At 40.2% G+C, this 23,167-nt stretch overlaps 1 protein-coding gene across 1 annotated transcript in view; it reads right to left on the bottom strand.

The window, feature by feature from the left end:
• Nucleotides 1–23,167, bottom strand: part of myo6a (myosin VIa) — a 150,987-nt gene that overhangs the window by 28,684 nt on the left and 99,136 nt on the right. Inside the window, exons 21-27 of the mRNA XM_044169264.1 lie at nucleotides 20,150–20,280; nucleotides 19,968–20,045; nucleotides 18,487–18,616; nucleotides 15,376–15,466; nucleotides 12,103–12,253; nucleotides 9,057–9,265; nucleotides 5,803–5,881 (exon numbers count right to left, since the gene is read on the bottom strand). Coding sequence (XP_044025199.1) covers nucleotides 5,803–5,881; nucleotides 9,057–9,265; nucleotides 12,103–12,253; nucleotides 15,376–15,466; nucleotides 18,487–18,616; nucleotides 19,968–20,045; nucleotides 20,150–20,280 — 869 coding nt within the window. The remainder of the gene's footprint in view (nucleotides 1–5,802; nucleotides 5,882–9,056; nucleotides 9,266–12,102; nucleotides 12,254–15,375; nucleotides 15,467–18,486; nucleotides 18,617–19,967; nucleotides 20,046–20,149; nucleotides 20,281–23,167) is intronic.

Raw genomic sequence — 23,167 nt, 5'->3', positions numbered from 1 at the left:
ACCGGGGTTCTGGGTTTTGGTTTCTGAGCATGCACATTAGCTAAGCGCCGTTCCTGGGGGCTTGACAGGTTGCTGAGCTTCACAAGGCAAAGCTGCGCAGCAACTGTCTCTTTTGGCTGCTGTTGTTTTAAAGTAAGATTTATACAGTTTAAATCCACATGTGTAGGACAACATTTACGACTTTGTTGTTGTTGATTACGCCAATCAACTATAATCGAATAATTGTTCAACTAAGTTATGAAGGAAAAAACTTAGAGCTTCTCAAATGTGAGTATTTGCTGCTTGTCTGTGGACTCTGGGAATCTATTTAATTGATAGTACTGAAGTAAAATCAAGAGATTGATCAATAATGTAAGTAATCATAGGTTGCAGCCGCAGATATACTCTATTACTGCAAAGAACTTTGTTCATACATGTGCACAAAAAACAATGTAAGCTAACTGAGTGGACGCAGTAACTTGTTGGTTTTCATAGAAGCAGAAAACTCGAATCGATGCGCACACAGGCGCCCTTCAACCTTCCTACAAACAGAGCAGAGGAGGAGCTGCAGCCTGGGGGGGGGACACTTCATCTCCTCTGTCCTGCTCATTAAAGGAGGAACGAGTGACACGAGCAAGGGGCGGGGCTAAACTGGATGATTAATGCTCATGTCTCTTTCATAAGTCAAATGTCTCCTTGACCGACTCAGGAAGGGCACGAGGAACTGCAGGTTTTTAGTTCATTACCTGACGTTCATCCTTAAATTTGTATATTTTAACATTCTTAACACTTTTAATGTTACTTTTTCTTTTCTTAATTATAGTGTTTCTGTTCTTAGTCTTTAGCAGTTAATCAAAGTTTGTTACTCCGTTGTCGGACTCGATGGCCGCACCTCAGTGCCCGAGTGCCGTGTTTCAGATACTAATTCTATAGTAAATAGTTTGGGGTGAACTTTTAACAATTGCTGATTTTTTTTTAAGCCAGCTGGTGAAGATTTGGAGTCATCTTTCTTTTCACACCACTTTAATGTATTAAGCTTTTGCTTGGTGTTTATGTTCTGACTTTTGTAGGCTTTTGTAGTATTGACTTTATGAAGTCATGGTTGTGTTTTTAATGGTAATTCTATAGTAAAATACTTTAGGGAGACATTTTGACTTAAAAAAACAGCTGCATGGTGGTTAATTGAGTGTTTTTCATGAGTGGGCAGAGATTTCAAACATTCTTCTGTTTGTGTGATTTGGCCAAATAACCGATTTACTGTAACATTGTCAGACTCATGATGGACAGTTTAAAATAAATGCAGCAGAGATATCATCTTTTTTATTCCACACATTCTTCTTCCTTATCAAAATCACTTCTTTCTAACTCCACACCAACAGATTTGTTTCATCTTCAAACTTGTAGTCTTCAGCCCCGACCGACGCCGACTCAAGTGACGTCAATTGAGGACATTTAGCAGACTCCACACAGCTCCCTCTGAGACACTAAAGGCTTTATACTGCAGTAAAACCTGTGATGAACATGAGATAACTTCCTTTCATGTTCACTAATAAAACAAACACCACACTTTTGACCCATGCATGAGTATGTGGAGCCCCTGAATGACTGACAAAATTAACTGCAATCTGCAAGCGACAATCATTTGTGAAACATTTGAGATCTGCATGTAAGCAGTGCTCGTTAATTCCTGGACTGATAGTGTTACATCATGGATCAGGGGTAGTTCCTAACCATGATGGATCAGCTGATATAGCAGCAGAATCATGCCTTTGTTGCACTGAATGCATTTTTAGGCTGATGGTTTATAATCAAAGTGTGAAAAGGTATCGATATGAACTTCGGTTTTACGACGAGCATTTAATGACAGTAAACGTCACTTCCAAATGCTTCACATCATATTTTGGATCATTACTATGAATGTATGGATAAAGAGAGAAATAAAACTTAAGTTTCACAGTGTGACTGATGTCACCTCCTCTCCTTAAATCCTGAGCCCTGTTAAAGTCTGCAGAGGGAGCCATGAATATTTAGAAGAGAGGAAACGTGCTGAGAAGCCCAACAACTCTGAGCTGGTGGAAGTGCAGGAGATTTGTGGGTAACCCAGCCTGGGGCTCCAAGCCCCCGGCCAGCAGCTTTGATCTGAACGGCTGCCGCTTGCCGCTAAAATCTGCACTTGATCTGGGCCGGGTCGCCCCGCCGCCCCGGGGAACCACAGGAACCTGCAGCCACGGCAACAGATGGGCCGGACGGAGACACGCTGGATGATAAACATAAAATCCAGTGAACCGTAAAACCCGCTATCTCTCTGTCACACACACACACAAAGCAGTGTGTTGGCATTTGTAAAACAGCAAGACTGATGTTAGTGAGGGCCACTGTATTCTGGAGGAGGCAGAAATCGCAAAACCTGGACAAATAACACCAAAACTATCTGCATGGAGAGAAACCACTAGAGGTTTCAGTGAGAACATTTCAAAAGTTTTTCAATTTGGGTGAAAGGATTCTCTAAACACACACAGACACACTCCACATCTGCACTTCTATCAACATAAAGCCCATCTGTGACTCCACTCCAAAACTTTTGAGCTAAAACCCGACTGATAAATCTGCTGGGTCGATATATCTGCGTTTATATCAGCTGATAAGTAACAAACCATATTACAGCAATATCAAAGATATGTTTGAGGTTGTTTAGAAACATCGAAATCGTTTGCTAATGTTATGTGTTTATATTAAAAACCGATTAGCAGACGATATATGTCTTTATCTCTTTAACGCTCAGATATTAATATCAGTATCAGCCACAAAAATCCAGTATTGGAAAGGCTTTAAAGCTCTCCTGCAGAAGAAGTCGTTGTAGTCCAAAAAGTTTTAACTTCCTTCAAATAAGAGAAAGATTTTCCAGTGTGAAAGTGTGATGCCCCTCCCACGGTCTTGGAGGCTGTCCAGGCCGACCTCAGCAGACAACTGGCTGACATGGGAGGGTCGTCAGCTGATTAGGCTCACCTGGGCCCTTAGGCTATAAAGGCTGGCCCAGGTGTTCACTCTGTCGCTCCCTTCCTGCAGCTTACATCACCTTACTTTGGTTTGCACCTTCAACACCAACACGGCACATTAACCACCCATCCATGCGCTGCTTTCATTGCTGACATGGCTGATCTACACACTCCGTTGTTTGACTTGTGTTAACCTTAGTTTAAATAACTTACTCTTGTTTTAAGTAAATCTCTTGCGTGGACTCCCTCCTTGTCACATTCCCTGAGCAAGTTTGTGAAATTATTTAAACCTATTTCACATGAAAATCAATTTGATTCACTTGTTTTCTAGAGATGAACATTTCTAAAACAAGTTGATTTGAAATAATCTCATCATATTGGCTGATTTCTTATCTTGTTTTAAGAAAATCAGGGTTTCAGGGCTTGATAAGACAAAAATCTTGCTGTCTATATTCATTCTCTACATTACTGTCTCTCTTATGCTTTATCTTTTACTTAAACCTAAAACCAATTCTAACTCCGATTTAATCCTAAACATTGATCCAGACCCTAAAGTAACCAAGAAACTAAAAATTCATCATCCGCAAAATGTCTTCACTTTGAAGGCGTGACACTTAAAGCGTTCCTCACAAAAATAGCATAACAAGACACTCACACAGATGCACAATGACAGAGAGGGCCATTAGAGTGTGTGATGGAGAGAGATAAAGTGTGGCCATGTTCCTGCCGGAACAGCCAGACATGGATTAGAGAAAAGTAGAGCTGCAGAGGGGGGATTTCAGGGCTTTGAGTCCGTCGTCCTGCAAAGACAAATCTGCGAGGACGGGAACACAAACGCAGGGAAACCACAACTGTTGTGTTTCAACTCACATCATTTACTGCAATGACCTAAGGTCCCGCTGGTGGCTCTTTAAACTCTGTTTAAACTGGACTAATATTATCTGCAGTGATTACAGAAGGTCCTCTTAGAGCAAACAGAGCTGAAGTTTTATCAAATTTAATCTACAAGGGTGTCTTTTACACTGTGAAACTCCTTAAAAGGTCCAGTGAAGGAGCTATTTAGAAGGAGCTATTGGCAGAAATGGAATATAATATTTATAAGTATGTTATATCTACACAGGGAGCGGGTCCCCTTCCACAGAGGTCGCCATGTTGCACCGTTTCTACATCAGCCCGGAACGGACAAACCAAACACTGGCTCTAGATGGGACCTTTCACGTTTTTTGAGAGTTTTGCGGCCACCGTAGTTTCTCCTACACGCTTGGAAGGGGAGGGTGAGGCGAGCGGTATTCAATTGGTTGCAAACTGCAATTTCACCGCTAGATGCAACTAAATCCTCCACACTGGTACTTTGACTTATCGCATTACTTACTTAATATTACACAATATGTACTTAATTTACTTTTTCTCCATATTGTAATTCTACTACTTCAGTCTACTTTGTAGATATGACACCTAATTCATGTCTGTTCGTCCTGGAAGAGGACCCCTCCTCTTGGAAAAGGTTTCTTTCCTTTTCCCCCCGTTTAATTATTCTTATTCATATTTAGTGTATCTGAACGGAGGGTCTAACGATAGATGGTGTTGTATGTTGTACAGATTGTAAAGCTCTCTGAGGGAATTTTGTTATTTTGGGCTGCATCAATAAAATTTGCTTGACTTTGGTGTAACTGAACGCAACATGTGTTTTTATGATAAGGCTGTTTTGGTTGATCAGGACGAGTAGTAGGAAAAGATTGGCTTTATAAAACAGCAAGACTGATACATCTAGTGTACGTGTATAAAAGTGCAGATTTCCAAACGCATACAAGCCACAACTTCTTTGCATTTCAAAAAATAAAATTAAAAAAACAGAAGACTGATGCAAGTGTATATGAAAACACAACCACGAACCCATAACTTACAGGTATATTTAGGTTAGTGCACACACAAACACAGCCTAAAGTAAACACATTAAAGGGCCAGTTGACAAATTAAAAAGGGAAAAACACATTTCTCACTTCCCACTAGTTTAGTGGTTTCTATCCACGAGGGCAGTTTTATTTGTCCGGGTTTTGAGATATCCATCTCTGAGATTCCTGCCTCCACCCCAAATAGAGCGAAATTTGATTACGTTTGCAATGCTGACAGCATTTAAAAATTACATTTCTCTTTCCAGAAACTGTGTCCCCATTACTGTGGATAATCCACAGAACACACTGGCTATGTCTAAAATCACCTCCTATTTACAGTGCACTATATTTACCCTTCGCCATTTTATTTGAGTGTCTGAATTCTGAGTGGGAAATTTCCACTATATAGAGTCCTCACAGTCCTTTGATATTAAATAAATGTATAATTTAATCTGAAGAGCCGCTCACACTTTTTCTGTCACTACACAAGCCTTTTATATGATGGGACGGCTCATCTTGGCTACACACACCTGATACCACCTCTTCGTAAGCACGGAGAGCACAACCGTTTTCCACACTGTTTATCCCAAGTGGATGGAAAGGTGGCATATGAGGGGTCCATGTTATGACAGTTTAAATGAAAGTATTTTGCCCCAAGAGTCAGTGTTTTTCCCAACACTCTCAACAAGTTGCACTAAATTAACTTTTTCAAACAACAGTTTTATTACTTACTGTAATAAATCACTTATACACTGGAAAATTACAGGTTTTGAAGAGTCATCTCTCGTGCTCAGGTATTTTGCACCTTTGTTCTAAACTGAGTCTTATAAATCCATCCAGTGAAGCATCTGCAAACAGCTACTGGGTTAAAACAACAAAGGCCAATGGAGGGCTCCTGTCTGCAGGACGCCTGGAGCGACCGACCCAACACCCACCTGAATCTTCCTCTCCTCCTCCTCCCTCCTCTTCCTCTCCTCCTCTTCCTGCTTCCTCTTCAGCTCCATCTCTGCTTTCCTGATGGAGGAAAGAGGAAAGTACAGAAGTGAAGGAGAATACAACAGACAGAAAGACAGACAGAGATGGAGGGATTGAAACAGAGTGAGAGAAATACAGTTAGATAGGTAGATAGATAGATACCGGTTCTTCCTAATTTATGCCGACCCTTCTTCTTCTCTAACTGGAAAAGTGTACGACTCAGCCTTTCTCCATTAGCAGAATTTATTTGAGCGTTTCACCCAAATAAATGAACAATTCAGAAAACTGAAAGTGAGTTTAAACAACAGTTTGAAAACCGACAATGTACAAAGTAGCTTTCTTGCTACTTTGAACGTATGTATAAAAGTATACATATGTATCTTGTGTTATTTTTCTAATGTGTCATATGCACTTAATTAGAAAATACTCAGATCTATAATTCAGCCATTTATTTCCTTGATTATTTGATTAATCGTTTGGTCCGTAATATGTCCAAAGATGGTGAAAAATGTGCATCAAGGTGATGCCATCAATATGCTTATTTTAGTCAACCAATAATCCAAAACCCAACGATATTCAGTTTATTATCACATAAAATAAAAGCAGAAAATTCTCAATTAAGCTTGATTAAAAGAATAGTGACAAGTGACATACGATTAATCGATTATTAAAATAGATGCAGATTCATTTTCTGTCGAACAGCTAATCGACTAATCGCTTGAGCTTCACTTGGATGGATTTGTTGCTAAAATCATACAGAAGAGAAATATTCTCCAGTGTCTGTTTCAGTTGCTCTTTAACTGTTGTTTATTTTCTTGCTCTTTGCCTTTTTATTTTTGTCGTGCACTCAGAGGAAAACTATCGGAGCACTACAACTCTGACATTTGCACTCCTTACTACTGACTGCTTCTACTCTGGTCATTTAGGAATTGAAGGTTATTCTGCTGCGCACACACAGCAAGCTGCTCTAAATAGAAACATCAGCCAAACGCCTGAAAGAAAGAAAAACTGCATGCTCTGAAGTCACAATGTTTAAGCAATTCAAAGCATCAGAAGTGGAGTCTGCTGGGAGAAATCTCCATCGACAGGCAGGCTTTACCACATCCTTATATATAATGCTTGGATTAAACCTGCGCTGGGTCTATGATGAAATGGGAAATCCTATAAAACAAGGTATTTCAGGGTCAGTGACTTTATTAAGGCCTTGTAATGCAGCTCAGCATGCCAACACCCTCCTGCTTTTATGACCTTCAGTCTGTGACCTTCAGGTGAATATTGGGAGTTCTTCTTGCCTGAGGAGGGGAGTAAAGGGAAGGGAAAGTGGGCCATAAAATTTGGGCTGTCGTCTCTAATGTCTCATATTAGTGGGTAGTGGTTTGTGACGAACACAATGGCCCCCATCAGTCCTCCTAAAAGACTTTCCATACCGTTGAAGGAGGGGAGGATCGTGGGGGTCAAACCTGAGTGAAGAATATGCCTGCCGCAATCTGGGCAGGAAATTAAATTTTCCACGTAATCGTGTGCAGAGCCTGATGGATTCAAAACCGCACCGGCCACTAACATGGTGTCATTTGGGAAATAGAGGGAGACATGTCGAGGATAGCTGGTTACCTGAGAACAGGCTCGCAGACTGAACAAAGACAGAATACAGAAATTGAAGCAGAAAGATTTTCTCCAAAAGATCCTACAGCCCTGCACAAACATTAATGGATGTGGAATCTGTATGAGTTTTATTCATCAAGCGCATCCAACCTCTGGAGTCAATTTGGAAGTGCCTTAAAGCTTCACTGATCAAAGTTTTCTTATATTAACAAAGAATAAAAAGTCTTAATGCACAGTAAACACATCAACTTCTATTCTTTGACATAAGGATTATGAGTTGTTAGGACTTATAAATATATATTAATAAATGATCAGCATTTAAAGAAAAAAAAAAGTGTGCCAACAAACTAAACCAACGGCCTTTTTCTTCTACAAAAGAAATATAATTTCTACAAAAAGTTCTGCTAACGTCTCTTCTTTAGTTGTAGAACGGAAAAACAATTTTCAGAGATTACTCCATGTTTACTTTATACCCGACTCCTCTACATTGTAAAATCTCATAATTAATTATATTAAATAAACTCATCTTTTATCGTTAATTCTTCTAAACTAAAACTATTTTAACATAAACTGAACAAAATAACCTTCATTAAGGGAGGATTTATTCTATATGCATTAGTTTTAGCTAGGTGTACCTATTAAATTGGCAACTGAGTTCTGTATGTTTTTTTATATAATTTTTTTGTTTAAAAGATATTAATGTTAAAGAACAGCTATTTGTATGTATGAGGGTTTGTTTGCTTGATTCACAAGTGTCTCAACATCACATTTCTCAAATTAATCTCTAATTTTATGACTCCAGTAACGAACCAAGTTAGCAGTAAGTGGTTAACCCCAAATTTCAAAAGGTCTATGGGGTGACATCACAGACACTATGTCCATATTTTCCTACACTGTATAATATTGTCCTTTCCTAAATTCTTGCCTAAATCCCATTGTTTATAGATAAAATCTGGAGACACTAACAACCGAAAACATCAGCCTTCCTTGACAAACATGTGAAGGATTGTAAAGTGCAGGGGAACTGCTGACACCATTGGACCCATGAACTCCAGCAAATCCTGAATTAAATTAGATAATAAAACTCTTTGACACTGCCATGCCAAAATTACATCATTAAAACGTGACCTGATTTCTTTACGTCAGACATGTATACAGACATTGTTTGTTAAACATTTTCTCAAGCTCTGAGGCTTGTGACCTTTGACATCCTTGCTATTGTACTCCTGTAATGACGGACACTGGGGAATTGAAGCTTATTCTACTGCTGTACTCGTAAATCACCCTGGATAAGAGTGTCAGCTAAATGCAGAAAATGTAAAAAGCAACAGCTCAGCCTGATAACACTTTATAGCTTCTATAAAAATAAATCCTTTTGGAGCAGCGATCTCATTATGTAAATCCCTTCTGGCACCTTTAAAAATGAGTGGACAGTGAGTGTATTTGTCCACTGCAGCATTTTTCACTGAAAAAAACCCCAACCAAAAACACACGCTAACTTTGACAAGTGCCTCTTAATTTTTGGCTAAAGCAAAACAAAAATGTTTCATCTGAGCCTCAGTTAAGAGGCTGAAATGTAAAAGTACTCCAACCAGAACCCCTTGCCACTTACAGTCGCCTGTCCTCCTCCTCCTGCTTGCGGCGCTGCTCCTCCTCCTGCCTCCTCTTCTTCTCCCTCTCCATCTCCTCCTGGATGCGTCGGAGCCGCTCCCTCTCCTCCTCCTCCTTCTTCTTGTTCTGCATGGCGGTCAGCAGCTGCTCCGACCGGGTCACCAGGGCCTGGTACTCGTGGTCGATTTCAATCCGGGTCATGATGGTGCTCTGACAGACACAAAATCAGAATAAACTTATGATGTTTCTAGACTGCAGGAGTTTATTTAAATGGTTAAAGATGCTTACTTGATGATTACTGTAATTTCTCAAATATTTACTTCAGTGGCAGAGAGGCCTTTATTTGGGACAGGCTTATATTAGAGACGGGCCTTTATTTCCAATTGTCTCTGTTCCCCAGTGAATACAAACTAAAAACATCCTCCATGTTTACCTGCTGTCTTAAATTCTGTATAACGTCCATTTCCACAGCACTAATTCCATCAGTACAGCTGGAGTCACGTCAGGTGTTCCACTTTGTCTTTTTTCCCTACCGTAAAACCACTGTATAAAAACATTATTTCTGTTAAAGACAAACAGAGCAGCAGAGTGGTGAGTATGACATGACTCTGATGGAATCGGTGCTGTGGAAATGTACATTACACTGAATTTGCCACATGAGCCATTGTAGTAGGATACAGGTAATTTCACCCCCCTCAAAGTTTTTTTTTTTTTTTATCGAGCCTTTATATGAGAATTTAAAATATTCCTATAATGCACAGAGGACCTTGATTAAAGCCTTCGATTGGCAAGAAACCAGTGTCCTTGACACAGAGACCCCATCAGCTCCAGGGTTTTACCCGACTGTGACCTCAACAGAAAACTCCATATACTCAGCAGATTCAGTTCAGGCTCTATTTTCTGTCAACTCTTGACAGAAGCTCGAGCTTGTACAGGTTGGATTTCCATTTTGTGTCACTTATTTCTATTTTTCCTACATCAGAGAAGTTTGAAGAAACAGGATAAAAAGAGAACCATATCAACAAAATTACCTCCGTCTGTGGACTACTTAACGTTACTTGTATTTTGCAGGAATAATGAAACAGACAGACTTAAGAATAAATGTCAATATATTGCATTTGGCAGATTGGCAGAGACTGAGCTCCCTGTCACATTTAAAATCAGTCTCTCTCTCAGTTCAAATCAGTCTTGTTTACTTTTCATTTACTTTAGCGAAGGCCAATTCTGCACATTTTTGATATTTGTGGATGTACCTACTGTGATTTTTATCTATCTCATACTTGGTAATGTCCTGTTCTGATCTTCCTTAAAAACACTCAGAACACCATAGCAACCAACTAGCAACCTACCCAAACACCCACCCTCTACACTATATAGCCAAAACTGTGTGGACTAGAGCTGAATCGATCAGTCGATCAACAAATGCTTCATCAAATACTTTTTCTTTTTTAAATCAAGGAAAAAACCCTGATATCTGTGGCTGTCGCAGGCCTGTAATAAGCCCCATATGATGGGGGGCAGCTCTTACCAACGCTGCTAACCAACCTTTCTGTGGGAAACCCTGAAATCCATGCAGCTAGCCTTATAGCAGCAGATTAATGCCCATGATTTTGAAATTACATGTTAACAACTATCACATATGGCTGCAATGTTCAGGTATCCCTATACTTTTGGCCATGTATTGTGTCTAGCAACATCCTAGCAGATACCACATAGCAACCACTTAAAAAACATCTTAGCAACAACCTAGCAACCATTTGGATTTACCAACAACTCAGCAAAAATGATGAAGCGCGTTTTTCTAAAAGGCACCAAGAAAATCTTTTTCAGCAAGTTTATTTCCTGTACATACTGCTTCAAAGTAAAGCTATCAACATCTATAATCACTGCCTAAAATAGAAGCGTCTTTGAGGATGTTCTTTACTGTGATTATGGGGATGTCAGATCTGCAGACAGATACTGAAGCACCAGACTATAACATCTCAGTTGGTCTCTACCGGAGCTTAAAGAAATCCTCCGAGAGCATCAGGAATCTCACAGTTCACTGTCACTCTATTTTCAAGTGTCATCAGAGCGCGATCTGACGGCTTCCACAGACACACAAGAAACGTGTTGCTGTCTTGTGGCAGATGAATATTCATATTCATCTGCTGTCACTGCAACCTTTTTCCTCCAACTGCCAGTTACTCTCCAACAAAGCTGCAGGGTAGGATTTGACGTGACAGGAGCGTCTCACTGCTGAGTCCCTCGACCAGCGTTGTCCTTCTAATCCCAACGTTTAACGTGGTGAGCACCTGTCAGACTCATCCCAAGACTCCTCTTCGGTGAAAGAATAAATGGGGGGTTGATAAAGAAGACAGCAAGGCTAAATTATGAAAATCAAGCAAAACATTTTTTATGAAAAACCTAGTGCAGGATATTAAAGATTCATGACATTCATAGGCAAGATTATCTCAAAAGAAGGCGACCTTAAAGTCAGAGAAAGCACACAATTTAATCCAATTCAACAGCAAATACCATTATGATAATGAGAAGTCAAGAGTCTCGGCAATCCATCAATTTGGGTAAATATCTCTGAATCATACGCTCATAATGTCAAAAATCTTTGACTTAAAAATCCAACCATCTCTTTATTTATCCACATGAAAAGCTATATATACTGTATATAAATTGGCTAAACATCACAAGCTGGATTGTATCATTCTATATTTAAAAAAATCCTGGGGATCCAATCTGTTCTCATTTCGTCAAGCAGGGAGTTAAGGCACCGCCTGTCTGTCAAACTGCACCAGAATGTGGTTTAATTTCATGCTGTCCATCATTTACTGAGAGTAGGTGGCACTTTTGTCAAAACGGTGGATATCCTATTTTTGAAACAAAACTCTTCACATGTATGTGTCTGTCAGAGCAGACAGCACAACAAAGGGCTTGTACTAAGGGATATGGAGGAATTTAGGCTTTATATACAATTCATAGTTGAATACAGGGTTTTAAATAGCACATATGTACCCAGATAAGGTAAACATCAAACTGTCCATCTCACCCACCTTAATTTTGACCATCAGGGTATCGACGGCGGCCTCCAGCTCCTGGATCTGCTTGCTCATCTCCTGTTTGCCCTCCTTCAGCCCGGCCACCACCTCAGTGAAGCGATCCATCCTCTTCTTCAGGTTACGCACCTTGACTAACCCGTTGATCCTAAACCACATACACACAATAGTTAGGAAAGACAACATACATGTTTGCTTTGAGGTTTTCTATTAAAAGGGGTAAATCCATGTTCCATAAAGTTGGGGCTGTATATTTAAACAAAGTGAGGTATAAAGTGACGCAGCAGAGGCAGAGATATCCTGGGTTTTAGACCCAAAATGCAGAAACACTGGACTGGAACAACTTGATTCTAGAAGTGTTTTTCCCCATTCTGTATTTCCATTTAAAACTTTTCTTTAAACAATATCAATATGTTAACAAACACAGAAACACGGGACCCTCCTGGATTATATAAAGGTGTGTGTTATGGCAACCAGTTGGAATTATTTCAGCTTACTTTGTGAGGAATCATGTTTTGTCTGTGCGGCATTGCAGACGGCTCTAAATACTACAATACCTATGAGCCTTGGTTGTCGTTGCTATGGAGAAGAAGCCAGTCAGAGGAGCAAATCAGATTGGTAGCACATTCAAAACGCTTTGTCGTTGAATTTGTGAACAAAACTCTGCGCCATAGTTTCTGAATTGATCCAAAATTGACCCAAAATCCAAAAGTGAAGTAATTTAAGATGTAAGCTTGTATTGTTGGTTTTCTCAACAGTGTAATATCTACGTTTCAGCCGCCATTAACAGCAAATGTGACTGGATTGGATGTTTCTTGACGAAACGCACCTAGGGAGTTAACTTTTAATTAAACAACTCAGTTGTTAATCTTTTGCACTGATGATTCAACCAGGAGAATTTCATGTCCATCCAAGCCGCAGAAGTGCTTCAAATATGTGTCATGAAACATTGTCTAAGAGAAAAATGGGACTTTTACTACCAGAACCAGGGGCTCGTCCCAACTCTATCAGACGCCTGCCTGGCAAACAACCACGTCATTCAAACTTGAGCCTAGTATATAACGCATGTTTTCTGTCTCCAAGCCCAAACCATTTTTTCAGATTTCATAAAGCTCCCTCCAGAGCCAAAGAAGACATTACATAACTTTTTTCACAGGCTGCATAGTGCTCCCCATGACTGCTAAACTGATGTGCAAAATTGGTGGCGTGCCCCTTTAATCTCAGTATAAAACGGTGTTGAGCAGCCAGAAATTGCAAGGAAGGAACATTATTCTGAATTCTAGTCATCTCAAAGTTTCCAAAGACATGAATATGTCAGGTTGACTTTTGGGGAAATGTGCATAAATGAGAGCCATCTAAAAAAAAAGTATTTGATGTGAACAGTGCAGCCATAAATTAAAAAAAAATCATAATTAGATTTGAATGTCATTCAGAGAGGATACGGTAGATTCAGTAAAGGGTTAAAACAAGAATATACACAATAATTTATCTACCTTAAAAGTTACTCAAGTATAAATCTAAGAGTGGGAAATTGCAGCAGTCAGCAGTTAAATGCTGGTAATCTTGTTTATGGGTGATAAGTTCACATACCAGTCACTTTGGCAGGCTATAAAGCTTCATCTACCCCGCCTGCTCCGTTATAGAGCTGACAAATTACTCGTACAATAATCTCCATCATGATTTTGGCTGACTGATCAATCACAAGCGTTTATTTCAGCCGCACTGTGATTATGGTTGCGAGAAAGAGCATTTTCACCACACAGGCAACCTGCATGTGAAATGTACAACAACTGCATTTTAAATAAGGAGAAAGTCATTTTTATTTGGTTGCAAGCTGCACTGAAATGATTCAAAGTGCTTCCAGTGTTTGTTATTTATACGTAGTTTTAAGAAGACGCGCCGATTTATTTTCATGTTTGTAGTCTTGTTTGTCAGTTGGTGAGCAGAATATATCAATAACATAATTTTAAATAATTTGATGCAAAAATCTCTACAGTTGCAAAGTGTAGCCTAGTTCGCTAGCACAAATGCTAGCTTGGCGGCTTCCATCGGTAACATAACCCTCAGTGCCTTGTGACTTTAATTGGACTTTAAGCTTTTGACTTGGAATGACTTCATATTCTCTCAAAGCCTTTTAATTCAAATGTTCTAAAAAAAACAAGAGCGATACGTGCGATAAGTTCTATGAAATTACAAATGATTGTCACGAAAATAATACACCAGGAACACCTGATCATTTTGCTTTGAATTATTATAAAACTTATCTGAGAGTAACACATTTAAACAGCATTAATTAGGTATTCAATTATACTATGGTAACTATTACAATTTTAAATGAATGCAGGGTGCATAATGACTTGTTTAGAATTTTTTTATAAATAAAAAAGAATCAAATAAAATAAAGTCAACAGAATTAAAGCAGGCTAATAAAATAAAACTAATTTCATGTTTGTCACCCATGTTGCCTAATTAAATCTCAGTCTCTTCCCAAACTCCGCCCGAGTCATTAATACGCCCCCCACCCCCTGTAATTACACACACCACCTCATCAGCAGCACACCCAAACACAATCACACAGCCTGTTAGCACAAACCAGCGTGTTGCCAGATCAGACTAAAACCCCCTGCAGAAGAAAATCCTTCTTCACCTGCATCTTTCCTCCCACCTAACGGTGCAGCGGTGTCTGTCTGCCTGACTGACACCGCTGAGCTGGGAAAGTGGCAGATAATGAAGAAGAGAAGGAGAAAGATGAGGACGAGGAGGCAAGGAAGGAAGAGAGCAAGAAGGAGATGAATGTAATGAGGAAGGGAAGGAAGGATGAAAAGAAAGGAAGGCGTAAAGGGAAGGATTGAGGATGAGAAATGAGAAAAGAGGATGAGGGGAGGAAGAAAAGAAGGCAGAGAATATAGAGAAGCAGAGAGAGGATGATGGAGAAGGTTAAAGAAAAGAGAAAAGAAAGGTGGAGAAAGGATGCAGGGGCTGGAAAGATGGAGGACAGGAGGGAGGAAAGGAGAGGACAAGAAAGAGAATGAAGAAAGGCGGACAGGAGGATGAAGCAAAATACGGAGAAAAGGGAGAGAATTGGGTGGATAGAAAGTAATGATGAAAGTGAAAGAGGAGGTGGACAAGTAAGATAGCAAGGAGGGAGGGAGGAGAGATGAGGGGGGGCAAGTAAAGAAGGGGGGAGACAGAGAGGATGAAGGAAGAAGAGAAGATGAAAGATCAAGAAAGAGCTGGAGGGAAGAAGGAGGAGAAAGACAGGACACCCACCGAGGCTTGTGCTTCTTCCTGCAGAGCCACATCCGGACCGTCTTTTGCATCTTGATACAGGCGCTGGTCCGGTACAAAATCTTGTTCTTCACTGCAGGAGACAGAAAGAAAGCAGAAAAGGAAAAGACAGTCAATTTCCTCCAAACTTAACCTCTAAGAACTCGTTTGCACTACGTGTTGTGCGACAGCGTCGGAAGTCTCGATACGACGATACCTGAGGTTTTGGAACTGATACTAAACGTGTTAAATGGGTTTTATAGAGAAACATGTTTAACAAAAGAAGCCTAACTTCTCAGCTGATTCATGTCGTCTGAACACAAGCAGCTGTACAAAGACTTTGCCTAAATAGTCCAACATGCTCAAAGAATACAGTCGGTCAAGAAAAGTACAAATCTGACCAAAAATGTTATGCCAGCTACTGGTAGCCAACCTGTGGAAGGCAAGTGTGCTGACATGGGTGTATTTTTATAAAGTACTAGCCCTACTGGCCTTTTAGCTTCAACAATGAATTTGAGTGAGTAAAACTGGATGGTACCCTACCCACTGATATTTGTTCCCTTTTAAAATGACTTCTTTTCCCCCCGTCTCAGAGTATTGGAGAAAATTAAAATTACTACTCAGAAGTTTACAAACTGTGTCATTATAAAAAACGTCCTGTCATCCCCCTCGATGTTCTGTATTCTTGTACACTGATTTAATTTGGAGTGAATACAGTGAATTGCTTTCATACGCTAATATGGTTTACATTCTGTTTGCAGAATTTCTTGATTTCTTTACAGAACAAAAAGCATTATTTGTGATTCGATTTCAGCCGTCTCAAAGTCCTTGCAACACAGAAGCTTTTTCTGTTGTGTCAGCGAAGCAAGTTTGAATTGAACTGAAAGAGAGAGAAAAAAGAGGGAGCGCTGGAGAGATGAAGGGTGAAGGGTGAAAGATAAACAGAGACAGGAATCGATAACATCACTACTTGATGCCAAATTCATTTCATCTGGTTATGAACTCAGAATATTTAACTTCTACACCATCAATAGCAGAACTGAATTAATGACTTTGCATTTACTGAGCTGTGTGAACTGTGTACACTTAATCCAATGAATATTTTCTAACTACTGCCTTCACAGCTGCCGCCGCTGTAACGTTAAGAACCTTGTGGATTGGACAAATGTATTTATTTTTAATGGGATATGACGATATGCTTCAGCAACACTCGCGTCTGTTCAGTTCCTGCCAATAAAGCTCGTTTTCAATTTGATCGATAAAGAGAACAAAGAGTGGGAGACAGAGATGAGGACAGTTAGAGAGACAGGTATGAAGAGACTAACGACAGAAAGAGAGAAACTACTAGAGACAGAAAAAAGAGCGGTTAAGACAGATCGAGCCAGACACAAACAGAGAGAGAGTGTTATGATAGCAGTCTGCAGTGACTGACGTGAACTCTCCTCAGACACTGCAGTGATAAACACAAGAAAGCAGACAGATCTGTCTCTGCTGCACTACACAGTCTCTCTGCTGCAGATTACACCGCCCATGGTTTGTTTTGCTGTTGTACTCTGCTCCGTCCACAAGGCCCTTGGGTATTTTTGTGAGCCATCTGTGCATACTGATCCATCTCTTGTTTGCATGATAGGATTTCCAACACGACTGCCCGGACCAAACGTACTGAAAGGGACGAGCAAAAGAAAGCAAACAGTTTCTATGTATAAATGCACGGAGAATTCCTCCTCCCTCTACGCGCTGTTCAAGTCACCCAGTTTCAGGCTGATACAAGTCATCAACCAAACTGGGCTCCTATAACTTACTCATACTGAGTAATGGCTGCCTTACTCTTATATTAAAATACAAACGAAAATCTCTTCTCTTTAAATGAACTCTGTCTGATCACAGTCATTGCTGCAAACATAGAGCTGCTGATAAAAGTCCAGCTGTTCAATATTAATTAATAAACTAAACTGAATCTATGCAGACTCAGTTTGATAATCACCAGCTGGAAACCTTACTTTACCCAACAAACTTCAGCCTGCTGCCTGACCTGCATTCCCACCTGATTGTGACTGACCGAGCCGCTTGCCTTAACTTCTCCTTGTAAAAACTCATCTCTGCTTGTTCTCCCCGAAGCTTAATATAGTTTATGAAAATGTAATAATTTCTTCCGATTTTTGTGGAGGTTCTCTTAATTTCAGGCGAGGTGGCACGCCTCCAGCGTGATATGCTGCGGAAAGCCCCGCTTTAGATTTTCTTCAGTCACTTTGTAAAGACGATTACTAAAAACAATCCTGTTTCACAAGTAAATGTGGCTTGATAACACTTTTTTCCCCTTTTCCAATACGGATACCACAGTGAACTTCTGCCGATACTAATCTAATTGTGATTTTGACTCTTTAACGAGAGCAGCCGTTTCTGTTTCTGTTGTCGTCATCTGACGTGATCCTACTTCTCGTCACATCAGGTCACACTTGGTGTAATAGTTCTTATCGTAAATGTACATTTTTTATGATAACAGATGGTATTTTTGGTTAGTCCTGGATCAATGCAGACCCTGAGTACCAGATCTCCACATCCCTATCAGTAAAATATTCTGTTGGCTGGTTTATTTATGGAAAGAGGGGCACCCAGTCTCGGCATAACAGAACATCCAAACAGCTTAAACTGAATAAAACCTTAATCCAAACATGGCCAATAGCTGCTTTACTCAGTCCATGTAAATGCTGGCATATAGTGTACCATCTTTTATTAGAAAATCCAACATCCTGCACAAAATGGTGACTACTCTGATCAAATAAATGTTATAAATAAAGATTTTAGCTCTGTCACTGGATGGAAGGATCATTATATGTCCACTTTATAAGCCTGAGAAAAGCCCTACATAGATTAGGTGGTTTTTATTATTAATATACATTTATTATTAATAGTGGGAAAGTTTTTTCAGCATTTTTTTTTTATTAAACTTTTTATTATCTGGTGATATAACTTACCAACCGTTATTAATACACACAAGTAATTCCATCACTTTTGTCAGTGATTTTTCAGGGTTTTGTTCCCATGACAACACTGTGTCATGCCCTGATGGTGGTTCTCTGAAACACTCAGCGGACCAGAACAGTTGCTGCTTACATTTGATGACGGACAGAGCGCACCACTGGACCTTCTTCCAGCGGCTGTGGATGAGCCACTTGTTGACCTTCTTCACCAGCTCTGCCAGGTGGTCCGGGTCCGACTTCATTATCTGGTCAAACTCTGCAAACTGAACAGTGGCGAGAGGCACATGGTCAGCGCTGTGCTCCTGCACTGTCCGCAGTGAAAGAGTAAACGTCTTGTACAACCTGAGAAACACTAAATGTTAATAAAACACCAGTTGGACGACGTTTACAAAGCACAGGTATTTGAATTTTTGTGTTGACAACTTACATGCACTTGAGGCACTAAAATCTAACATGTCATGATTAGAGCTGCAACGATTAGTCAATCTATATCAAATGAATATGCAACTTTTTTGATAATCAATACGCAAACATTCTCTGGTCCCAGATGCTCAAATGTGAGAAATTGCTGCTGTCCTGCTCAATGATTTGCAACGTTATAATATATACAATACAACCAGGTATATTAACAGGATAGATGCATCTGTCAAGTAAACAGTAAAGCAAAATCTCTGGTGGTTGACAAATGTATACGTATATCATCATATTGCTAAAGCCCGCTCCTAAATGATACGAATGTTGTAATTTTTCAGATAACACTGTCAAAGTAATACAGATTAATATCTGTAGCCTGTGAAAATCACTAAAGCATGGCCAGAAGCATAAACGTATATATTTATTTGAGCTACAGTGAATTCAGTTCTCTTCTTCATCCATGCATCTTAAATAACAAAGTCAAAGTTCACAGCAGTGCTGTTGAATGCTTACTGCACATGATTTGAAAGTCTGCTGAGAGCTACTCTGGGATAGTGTAGCTGACATTTGTTGTGTTGTGATCACGTCCTCCGGAAACCTCTGACTTCCAAACCTTGAGAGTCTGCTGCTGCTGCCGCCTTAATAATGAAACAACGCCCGTGTTTGTGAGTGCGGTGCTGTCGGTTACCTGAAGCCTGAAACGTACTTCCCACCATGCTAAGGCTATAGCTGTAAACCCCAACTATCTCTGGCTCCTTGCAGGCTAACACAATTATTTACAAGTACCTTGTGATGTTATGTTTATCTTGGAGGGCATCATTGCAAACATCAGATCCCTGACGCTTCCACAGGGACGTAATGAAAACATCTGAGTTCAGCCAACAGAGGACATAAATCTACAGTGTCAGACTTATAGTTTGTCCTGCACAGTGTGTACCGAGGTCCTCTGCAGCAAACACATTCACTTTCACAAACCCCCCTGGAAACCACATGTCTAACCAAAATGTGATAAATTATTCACCTGGTGTAGAAATAAAAATCCCATCTGCTGGCTCTGGTTCGTTCGAAAACCTCATCTCACCTCAGCAGCCAAAATGACTAATGTGCTTTCCCTCTGAATCTATTGTCTTTTTTTAGGGGAACAATACCTATATTAGCTAGTGCGAGGGGGGAATAGAGCAGGTTTTCAAAAAGTCTCACCTTCCCGGGCCGGAAAAACACTCTGGTCAGGCCGAACTTGTAGTCATTCTCATTCAGTCCCAGAGCTTTGAATAAAGCCTGCAACACAAACATACAGGAAACTGATAAACATGGAAATGTGGCTGCATTTAAATGATAATACAAGCTTGGATCAGGTTGGTGCTGAGGCTCGGAGAACTGACCTTGCAGAAGAGGCGCGGGTCGAGGCGGGTGAGTTTGGGAGGCATGTACTTCTGGTACATGTTGTAGAGTTCGTGGAAGGGAGCCCTGGAGGGGAAGCCGCCCTGCATCAGGTCCAGCACTGACACCATACCTACGGAAGCAAGGAAGAGTCACGCAAAGAGAATTTCATTGGACGGGAAGTTCAAGTTCCTTCAGTTGTCAGACAGGTCAGTTTAATTAATTTGGATATAACTGAAATTAAAATATCCTTAACAGTAGTTTTTTGTAAAACTAAGGTTGGGTATCGAACCTCCACCAAGAATCAAAAACTGTAAAGACTGAAAGCTGGCAGATTCATAATCTTGTTTATTCTTTGATCAGAGAGTTCCTGATTTAGACGTTTTTTTAGACAAAGTTCTTGTTAGGCTGCTTGTTTTTACATTTAATATTTGACATTTGCCATTTAGCACTAAACACAAAGTACAGCTGAGGCTGTTGGGAGTGTCATTTCCTTAGCAGATACTTGGTCACAAAAGTAATGGGCAAATTGAACGATGATGGCGCTAGATTAAATGTCACCAGGGGATCACCAAAGTTATTAAATCTGTGTACCAAATTTCACGGCAATCCATCCAATAATTATCCAGACATTTCACTCTGGTCCAGAAATGTCAACCTGCTGTTGCCGCGCAACAGGGAAAGTCAGAGGATCAAATTCTGTGCCAGTACATCTAGTAGATGTTGAGATACTTCACTGGATAATTGGAAGGTCTGGCCTGCCGGTGGTGCTGGATGAAAAATCGAGGGAATCACCAAAACCACCAAACCGGGATTCAGCCTCTGGGGACAATGAATAACTGTGCAAACTTTCACGGCAATCCATCAATATTTATCGAGATACTTCAGTCTTGACCAAAGTGGTGAACCGACCGACTGACACTGCCATCCCTAGAGCCGCACAAATATGTTTATATTTCTCAAAGTAACGTGCAAAAGTATTGGTTAGCGATCGCTACCCAAACCCGGATACTGTATCAGCACTAATATTGTAAAACAGTCCCCTATTCGCACAACAAACATCATTGTAGGTGAGCTTACGGTGATCCAGTAATGCACCTTGGAAAAACTAACAGCATCAAAACAGCAAAACACAGCTAAAAAGCTAAGTCATGTTAGGTTGCATGCCAATCAGAATCATTTGTCAGCCCTGTGTACGCTACTTGTACATTCAACTTTGTGACCCTTTGGCGTCTGCCTGGGTTTATGTTGCCCTGACTGTTCCCCTTCACATATTAAATGAATTTGTTTATATAGACCCCCTGTAAACATGGATAATTTGGCCTCTTTGAAGCATTGTTAGTCATCTCATTTTGCTTTGAAAGCTTAAATCAAAGGGCTAATTTTCAGACTTCGTTCATAGACAGATGCTGCTAATTGGTATTCAGTGTAAATGAACCACACTTGCAGCAGAGTTTAGTCATTAAGTTACTTCAAAAATGAAGTCCTTTTCACACTGAAGTGTTTTTACATTACTTTGCCAATCCCCTGCACAACATTAAGTACATTCAGTTTCACAGAATTATAACCATTAAAGTCACAGAGCATGAGGTAAAGATAAGTGTAAAGGACATTACGAAGTTCCTAAATACAGCGACTGTATCTGGAATCAGAGAACAAGACTCAAAATCCAACACTGCAGGCACGCTAGCCGCTTCAAGAAGCTGTAGCATGTAGCTGTAGCATGTAGCTGTAGCATGTATAACATAATAATCAGCATGTTCCCAGTGTTAACTTTATAACACTAATGTCAGCATAATGCCAATGCTACTGAAAGCCACAGTTAGCATTAACACTAGCATTACATAACACACTAATGTTAGCTTTTGCATATTATGTGCTGATGCCTAAGTGTTGTCAGGCTTAAAGCGAACAGCAGCTGCTGTGGCAACAAGAGGCATTAGCCTCCATAAGCTAATGATCATACCTGAACAAGTAAGGCTGTAGCAGCAAAACCCCTGAGTGTACTGAAATGAACAAGGGGATGTTTTACTGGTTAACAATTCTCCTTTTTTGCAAGAGAAAGAAAGTGTTAATTCATGTTTTAAAAGTTACATGGTCTGTGAATTTCAAAGGTGGCGCAGTTGCATTTAAAGTCAATGTGTGCTGCAATGTCTCCACCTAGGGCAGTATATTAAAAACAACCCAGCAGCCAAATATGTGTGAATAAATCAAGCCAACGTTTTGCTTCATGTTCATCTATGTGTACGTGTAGCATGTTAACACACTAACACAGCATGCTGACAGAAATTCAGCAATAAGGTATTCTGTCTGACTTGACTTGTTAGTGGCGTTAGATGGAAAGGATTCAGCCTCTCGTGTCGTTTCATCACGTAACAGCTGTGTGTTGGACCAACAGAGCCACACAAACTGACAGACCTACTTTGCCATTCACACAGCCACATTACTGTATGTGATGATTCTGTGGAGAGGAAAAGTGGAAGGCACTTTACTCCACTGAACGTTACAGCTTTCTCAGTCTTACACCCAATGATAATGTAACTTTCCTCTTGTGCATTCAGATAAAGCTGAAACCCTGATTGTAGGCCCCCGAGCTGCACATTACTCATATCAGACCACTAACTGTAATTGCTATACAGTTTCCCAAAGGATACAGTAAAAAAAAAAAAAAAAAAAAAAAAAAAGACAATTTTTTCGCCAAGATCCTCTTCCTCAACAATTACATCGAGGCAATTTCCAAAAGTGTGTATGTTCACCTCAGAGCACTTAAACCAGATCCGTGCTTTTGCTTTAAAAACCTGAAGCTTCACTGCTAGAAAATGTGAACCGGAGTTCCTGAACATTTTATCCCGGTGTTAGTCTCCCTCCACTGGTTCCCTGTAAAATCACTCACTGGTTATTAAGTCCTACTTCTAACTTACGAGGTATTACACAGCTTCAATATGTCACTGATTTACTTAAGTCTTGTAAGCCTCTCTGTGCTTTCTGCCCAAAAGAACAAGCTCAAAGCTGCTCTGGTC

The sequence above is a fragment of the Siniperca chuatsi genome, linkage group LG16 (assembly GCF_020085105.1).
Source record: "Siniperca chuatsi isolate FFG_IHB_CAS linkage group LG16, ASM2008510v1, whole genome shotgun sequence".
NCBI lineage: Eukaryota > Metazoa > Chordata > Actinopteri > Centrarchiformes > Sinipercidae > Siniperca > Siniperca chuatsi.
Note: the sequence above shows the minus strand (reverse complement) of the source record. Positions and strands in the feature narration are given on the sequence as shown.